This window comes from Diplotaxodon limnothrissa, linkage group LG4, assembly GCF_057381915.1.
Source record: "Diplotaxodon limnothrissa isolate DT_005_m linkage group LG4, D_limnothrissa_male_GT1.1, whole genome shotgun sequence".
In the NCBI taxonomy this organism is placed as follows: Eukaryota; Metazoa; Chordata; class Actinopteri; order Cichliformes; family Cichlidae; genus Diplotaxodon; species Diplotaxodon limnothrissa.
In genome coordinates, this window is record NC_140599.1 from 17,952,982 (window position 1) to 17,960,239 (window position 7,258).

At 40.9% G+C, this 7,258-nt stretch overlaps 1 protein-coding gene across 1 annotated transcript; it reads right to left on the bottom strand.

Moving 5' to 3' along the window:
• Positions 1-523: 523 nt before the first annotated feature.
• Positions 524-1,869, bottom strand: LOC146633589 (polymeric immunoglobulin receptor-like). Its single transcript, XM_085351560.1, has 4 exons — positions 1,791-1,869; positions 1,370-1,693; positions 945-1,081; positions 524-574 (listed from the first exon to the last, which is right to left on the bottom strand). The coding sequence occupies exons 1-4, from the start codon at positions 1,867-1,869 to the stop codon at positions 524-526; spliced, it is 591 nt and encodes a 196-aa protein (XP_085207686.1).
• Between the last annotated feature and the right edge of the window lie 5,389 nt (positions 1,870-7,258).

Sequence of the window (7,258 nt, forward strand, 5' to 3'; positions counted from 1 at the left end):
TCATTGTGTCTTTATTTCTCCTGGGTCTTTTACAGAGTTTTCCCCCAACAACATTTTATTCAATTAAATATTTATTTTCCATAAACCACAATTATTCAACTTACATAGTTTCCCCTCATTATTTCCCCCCACTCACAGTTGCTCTGAGCCCAACAGAGGGACCCAGGCCACAATCTGAAAACCGCTGATTTACAAAATTAATTATCCACAATCATTTATATGTAAAAAAAAACCATGAAATTCAAACCGTGAAAGTGACATGAATTTAAACATGTTCATGTCAGTTCAATAATTAAAAAAAGAAAACAATATTTGAGCTTAACTGTGATGGAGTTATATATCATCTATTTTCATACAAAGCATTTCTAAATATTCTGCAGCGTCAGTGCCAGTGGTTCTTTTGTTGTACTTTTACGTTCTAATTCACTGTTACCCATCTTTCTCTGAGACACATACAAGCACCGAGGAGTGAAAATAGACTGAGTTACCACAAAGCTTGATCTTCAGCACTCTGGTGCAGAGTTTAAATGGTCTCATCTCGTCTTCTTCTTGCTTTGTTGTGTAAGCGGTTGTTCTGGAAGAAAAACATGTAGTGAATTGTGGGGCTGTTGTACATTATTATACTATGATTATTAATATAGCCACCAATGGTCTGTGCAAGCTCTGTTTGCTGAGGTTCTCTCTTTTCCTCTTTTTTTGTCATTAGTCTATCTTCCTAAAAGATAATGTCTGGCCAGCAAATTTTTATACATTTGGTGGTCAGACATGTTGTAAAATTGGGCAATGCAAAAAAAGAAAAGAAAAGAAAGAAAAAAATCAGCTTTAATATGAAATTTGTTTCTGGCATGTTGCTGGTCCAGCTGTACAGTCATTTATTGTAATACGTTATTATTCTATTACAGTGATGTGTGGTTCTACTTCTGTGGTTTTAGACATGCTTATACCTTGATGACGATCCAGATGAGAGAGGCGATGAGGATGACAATCAGCACACCAGCACAGATCACCACATAGACCAGGACCATGGGCGTGTCACCCTGTGATTGGTCACACTTAGGCACTGTAGGTGAAGGTCTGTTTTCTAGAAAATATATTTAGATATTACTTCAGTGTTTTTATTGTGAAGTTGCAATTAAGTCTGTCTGTAAAATATCTGTCCACTTCTATTTTTATGTTCCTACGAATACAGCAAATACATTTTGACAGCACTGCCGGCCACACAAAAGAAGAAGTGCTCAGTTTCTGTAAAACAATTTAAGAACATGTGTGAACTTACCGACTCACTCACTTGGTGGATTGTTGCACATATTGTACTCCTGCACAGCTTTTGAATAAAACAAACAAACAAACAAAAAACACTCAGACTCACCTGTCACCACCAGCAGCACAGACCCATTGCCTCTTGAGGTTTTGAGCTCATAGTTGCTGCTCATTTTGTACACGCACCAGTACGGTCCTGTATCATCCAGGGTCAAGTTTTTGAGGAGAATATCCACATTGGGGACTTGCCCATGAAACTGAAGTCTGTCAGTAAATTTTTGGTTAATAGTAGATTTTTTTAAATCTGTCAAATAAAAAATGTCCTCCTCCTCATTGAGGCCTCTCCTCAAATACAGCATCTCCTGATTGGAAGCACTTTTGCACTGGATGGTGACTTGCTTTCCAACTTTTATCCGTATCACCTCATAACCATCTGCATAAAAAAAGACAACACTTACAATCATATCTCACAATACAGTTTGGTCAACATGAATGAACTCTTCCTCCTTACATCATTTACTGTAACACACCTGTCTCAGCCTTACCTGCAGCAGTCCTAGCTGTGCCATAGAGGCAAAGGATGAGAATGAAGAGGCAGACAGCAGACATGCTGACAGTCAGTGTCACTGAAGGCTCAGTCAAAGTCTAACTATTCAACAGGAAATGTGTGCATGTTTTACCCACACCACCTGACATCATTTCTAAAAATACTTTTCATACACAATAGTGTTTGTGGGTAGATTTGTTACATATGTTGTCAGTGGCAGGTCATTAAAATAAGACTGAAGATCCGATTGGTTACACTAGAAGTGAAAGTGGATGTTAGGCTGTCTGTGCTTTTCTTTTGTGCTTTTTACTTGTTAATTTTTTAGAGATTTGGGACATTTTTTAGAGTTTGGAGTAAAGCAAAAGGCCAAAAAAGGAGAAACAGTGTCATGTAGTGATAGAAGCACAAAACAGGTTTCATGCCATTCTTTCAGTTTTCACACAAGGAAAGCAGTTCACTGGCTCAACACAGCTCTACCCAAAGAAAGGCATTAGGCAACTCTTGAGTAAAAGTCAGTCTTACCTGCTCTGCTTGGGGCTCCAAAAGAGAAACAGAGGAGGGTTATCAGCTGTAACCAAACGACAGACATGTTGACACTGATAGTTATGTTTCACACAAAATCTAATTCCTTAAAGAAAAACTGCTTTTGGTTTCACTGCACGTGACATTGTGAATCAGATATTAACTGGTTTCGCAAGTAAGCAAGAAAAAACAGACCAACTGATGGTTTTTTTCAATGTGTTAAATTGTGTTATACTGAATTGCTCATACCTCATATTTGACATACATGAACACAGACCATGTTTCATTAAAGCTCTGAAAAATATCATCATTGAGTTATTTATGGGGGTTTTATTTCTATAAATCATGCTGGAAGGAGTTTAGTGCCCACAGAGGAGCTTGTGCATCGCCCTCTAGTGGCACAAAAACTAACTTTGTTAACTTTGGCACAAGCAGTAATGCTGAATTAGAAGTCTTGCTTTCAAAATCTGAAAGTATTGTGCTAGCAAAGACCTGTTGATTCATCTGCTGTTCACTGAAATGGTCTCAGAGGATGGGTCGTTGTTAAGAAGTCATTTTTAAGAAAGTGAAACAGGGAGAAAAGGGTGACGTATGCCAAATTGCACAACAACTGGGCTGAAAATCTGCTTGAACAGGTCTTATGGATTAATGACTCCAAATTTGAGTGTACTGAGGTCAGGAGAGAAGTGCAACAGTGAGTGTTTTACAGTTATCTGTAAAAAACCGTCGAGGTTCTGTCTGGGCTGCATTTCAGCCAATGATGTTAGGGATTGATTGATCCAATCATGAACACATGAGATTTGTTTCATCATGCAGTACCACCTGGAAAGCATCTGATTGGCCTTCATTTTTCAGTATTCAAACTTGTTAGAATTATACAGTCTTGCCTGTTTGCCTTATTCATTCTATTTCAGTGTATGTTTGCACAGGTTTCAATGAATCACTGATTTCCCATTGTCCAAGCAAAATATAAAGAAATTCGTTTTCTATTAGCATTTTAGGTGAAATGTTGATAAGATCCTTTATTCTGGATTTATACGCACCAAATGTATGTTTTACAAATCATTCATTTAAAGAAAAAACAGACAAACATTACTCAGTCATAATTTGAAGACATGCTTGTAGTAGGTTTAATATTTTTGAAGTTGGTTAAATGTTTATTGTCACACGCAACAACAAAAATGATTTAAAAAGAATGTTTTGAACATCCTGACTGTCTTTGAAGTAACCGTGTCACGCTCACACTGTCAAACCTTTTTCAGCAGGAACAGCAGATTATGTTCACTTTAATTCAGAAAATCGACAATGGCAAATTAATTATTTAAAAAGTGCTTTAAAGCCGACGTTTTTAACAAGCAACAAACAAGATCCTGCCGTTAAAATCCCCACAGGGGCCTCAGTGCAAACCACAACCACACTGGGAAAAAAATGGTTGTGCGTATGGGAGCTCGCCCATAGACCGTTAAATCACAGGGACCGGAGTATGAAGCAGCAAAAAGCGTTAAAAGAAAAAAATCTAACATAGATATTAAAACAGACATATCCAGCCACGTTTTTCAAGGACAGATGGAGAATCATCATTAAGTCCTGCTGCCAAGCCTGTCAGCCATCCCAGGGAGAGTGTAAGATATAAAAAGATGACCTCAAAAAGCACTGACCTGAGAGAACTGTAGGCTCAACCAGTCAATCAATAACTACAGAAAACAGTCCCTCCCCTTTTTGCTCTGTCTGTTTCTCCTCACGGACGGGATAAAAAAAAGGTCCCTGTCCACCCCATCACTCTTTTCTCCATCAGTTCCCTTCCTCCAGTCTCATCCAGTTAAGCAGGTTCAATCTGATTGGAAGCAGATGCTGCGAGCAGGGCTTTTATGTGGCCTTTGTGCCTGCGGAAACAGCCCTGCCCCATTTGCCTACCAGTGCTTCCTGTTTGTGCTCCTGGTGAGTGGGAGGTTTTTTGAATTTGCAAGATAATCAGGATGATTTATTTCTGTTCACAGCGACTGCACAAAGGCAGCTCAGCACCTTTAATCGGCTCTTCCATGTATAGTTTTGTGATAATCGCACAATCTTCCTTTAAGCAGCCTAGAAAGGTTGCTGAGTCAGGCCAGTATGACTGCACGGAGGTATTGATTGCCTGATTGTCACTCAGAGATGACTCACCTCACTTTCCCAATCTGCTTCCGTGCTCACGCAGCCTTTCGGATCCTCCCGAGACACAGGAAGGCCTCATCTGGACTGCACATGCTTTAATGGTCCTGTCAATACACTTAAGTTGCAAATGAGCAAGGATGCTGAAACATTCATTGCAGGCATCAGTTAAATAAGTTGGCATATGGCTGTGGGGGAGGAAAATGTAATCTCCCGTCTTTCTATAAAGATTAGTAGGATGATCGGGGGGGATAGAAAGGGGAGTCTGTTTCCAAAGCAGTTTTACTGATTAGCCGCTGACCAGGAGAAAAAAAGGGTGAACCACAACGCTGCAGTTTTTCTTTGCTATGACTCAAATAACGCAAACTCCAAATGAGTGTATTTCTAAAGGGTCTATGAAGTATGAGCACCTCTTGTTTGTAGAAGCAGGAATGTACAGGTAAGAAAATGCAGGAATCCTACATGAGAAAATCTGATAGAAGTATTAGTAAATATTATAATCTCAAAGCACCTGAAGAATTATTATTACATGTGTTGTTTTATCATTAGTATTTATGCACTAACACACTGCATTGTCACAATCTAATCCTCTGCAGCATGACTCAGTTTTATAAACTTTTATAAACTGTTAAACGTCACTGTCTATGCTTCAAAAGTCATTAGAAATATGTGGTGGAAGAAATATCTAAATGAGTGCACAGCACATTGAAAGACAGTGCTTGAATTGTGTCTTGTTACTTCCCACCGGTGGTCATATGTGCATCAGAAGTAAACTGTGGAAAACACCAAGGATCTGGGCTGATTCTGTGTGATAGGCTGTAATAAAAAGCACAGGACTTTCCCTGTGGATGTAGCACTTAGAGAAAACAAGCCTTCATTGAGTGCACTCCGGCATCCTGGCATTTCTCCAGGGCAGGAAGTTCTTTTCCTGATCTTGAGTGACCCGTGCATGCCTTTCTTGGCAGATGAGGGCTGAAACATACCTCTGTGCCACAGAACTCTACGAACAGCTCACGGTTTGGCTCTGAAGGAGCCAGCGTTGTCAGAAATGCTCGAAATAATCTTGATAACTTGTATTCGGGTCGTAGACCTGCGTAGATACAAGCGATTCACTAAAATGTTGTAGTCTGGTTAATCAGGTGGGCCCAGCAAACACACTAGCCTCAAATACTCTGGTGTGGTCGCCATAAACTTTAAAATGACCCATTTTTGTTGTCTGTTATGGCTGAAGCGTGCTCTGAAAGCCAGAAACTTCAAGTCAGTGAGTAAAGATCAGATTAATCGTGTCTGATCTGTACAGAAGGATCTGCCTTCTAGACCCCCACGGATTCATAGTAAGAGGCTTAGAAAGAGTCATCGAGTCCACAACAGACCACCATTCAATCAAGGCGGGCTGCTGTAATGTATCCTCCCGTATGTTTAGAAGGGATCATTACAGGTAGTGATGTTTCTAGCACCTCATGGCTCAGAATCATGGGTTCTATGTATGTGTGATTATAAATTCCCCTCTTGCACTGAGTGCTCCGATTACCACTGGGCTCACTGTTGCCTTCACCATCCACATCTCCTTGAGCTCTTCTCTCAGCTCTTGGTACTTTTCGAGCTTCTAATCGTCCTTTTTCTCTGATGTTGCTATCACTTGGTATCACCACATATACCATGACAGCTGTCTTCCTCGGCTTGTCTTCCACTTCTATGTCCAGGTGGTTAGCCATCACCACTTTGTCCATCTGGCTCTGTCATTCTTAACCACCCTAGGGCGCGTCTCCCATTTTGACCTCGGGACTTCCAGGCCATACGCAGTACAGATGTTTCTGTATACTATGCCGGCCTTTGCCTGCTAGCATCTTGCACCCTGCTGTGTTGTGCTGAATTGTCTCAGGGGCATCTTTACACAGCCTGCACCTGGGGTCTTGCTTGGTGTGATAGACCCCAGCCTCTATGGATCTTGTGCTCAGAGCTTGTTTCTGTGCTGCCGTGATTATTGCCTCTGTGCTGTCTTTCAGTCCAGCTTTGTCCAGCCATTGGAACGATTTCTGGATCTCAGTCACTGATGTATTTGACAGCACATACCGTGCATGGACGTGTCCTTACATGATGGTCCTTCTCCTTGCTCCGCTTCGGTCTCAGGTTTCTGCTGCCTTATCTATTCACTGAAATCTATTCACTGTCCTCATGGATGTTCGTTGTCTCGTCCTGGATGGTAGTTCTGACACTCACCAGTCCTCTGCCTCCTTTCCGCTTATCGTACAGTCACGGGCTGCTAGACTTTCATTAGTAGGCTGTGGTGTCTACAGCAGCCTGAACCGTTGATCAAAGGCAGGATGTATCCATGCATTCAACCTCTTAATGCCGATTTCTGCCCCTACCATTCAAATGCAGCAGACTCATCAGACCAGGCAACATTTTTGTGATCTTGTCCAAATATTATTGATATCATGCGAATTGTATCCTCAGTGGCACATAGAGTGATCTTCTGCTGCTGTAGCCTGCCTGCTTCAAGGTTGAGCTGCGTACTTTGGTCGTAATGAGTTGGGACCTTTTTTGGAGTTATTTCTTCCTTCTGGTCATCCTGAAACAGTCTGACATCTGGTACAAACAGTATTTTCACCCAGTGAACGGCTTTTAGATATTTGCATTAAAGCGCAGCTAAACAGGTTTTCCTGTATTCCAGGAGAGGACTTCTAATCACTGAAAAAGCAACTGTACTTGCATAGTTGCTGTTAATAACACTTTGAAGCCAGTTCTATTACATTGCATGTATATTTTTACTGTATACCA

Coding starts and splice junctions, on each gene's coding strand:
- LOC146633589 (XM_085351560.1), bottom strand. CDS start 1,869: ATGTCTGCTGTCTGCCTCTTCATTCTCATCCTTTGCCTCTATGGCACA. Junction 1,694..1,790: donor TGCAGGTAAGGCTGAGACAG/GTGTGTTACAGT, acceptor TTTTTTATGCAG/ATGGTTATGAGGTGATACGG. Junction 575..944: donor TCATCTGGATCGTCATCAAG/GTATAAGCATGT, acceptor TTTTTCTTCCAG/AACAACCGCTTACACAACAA.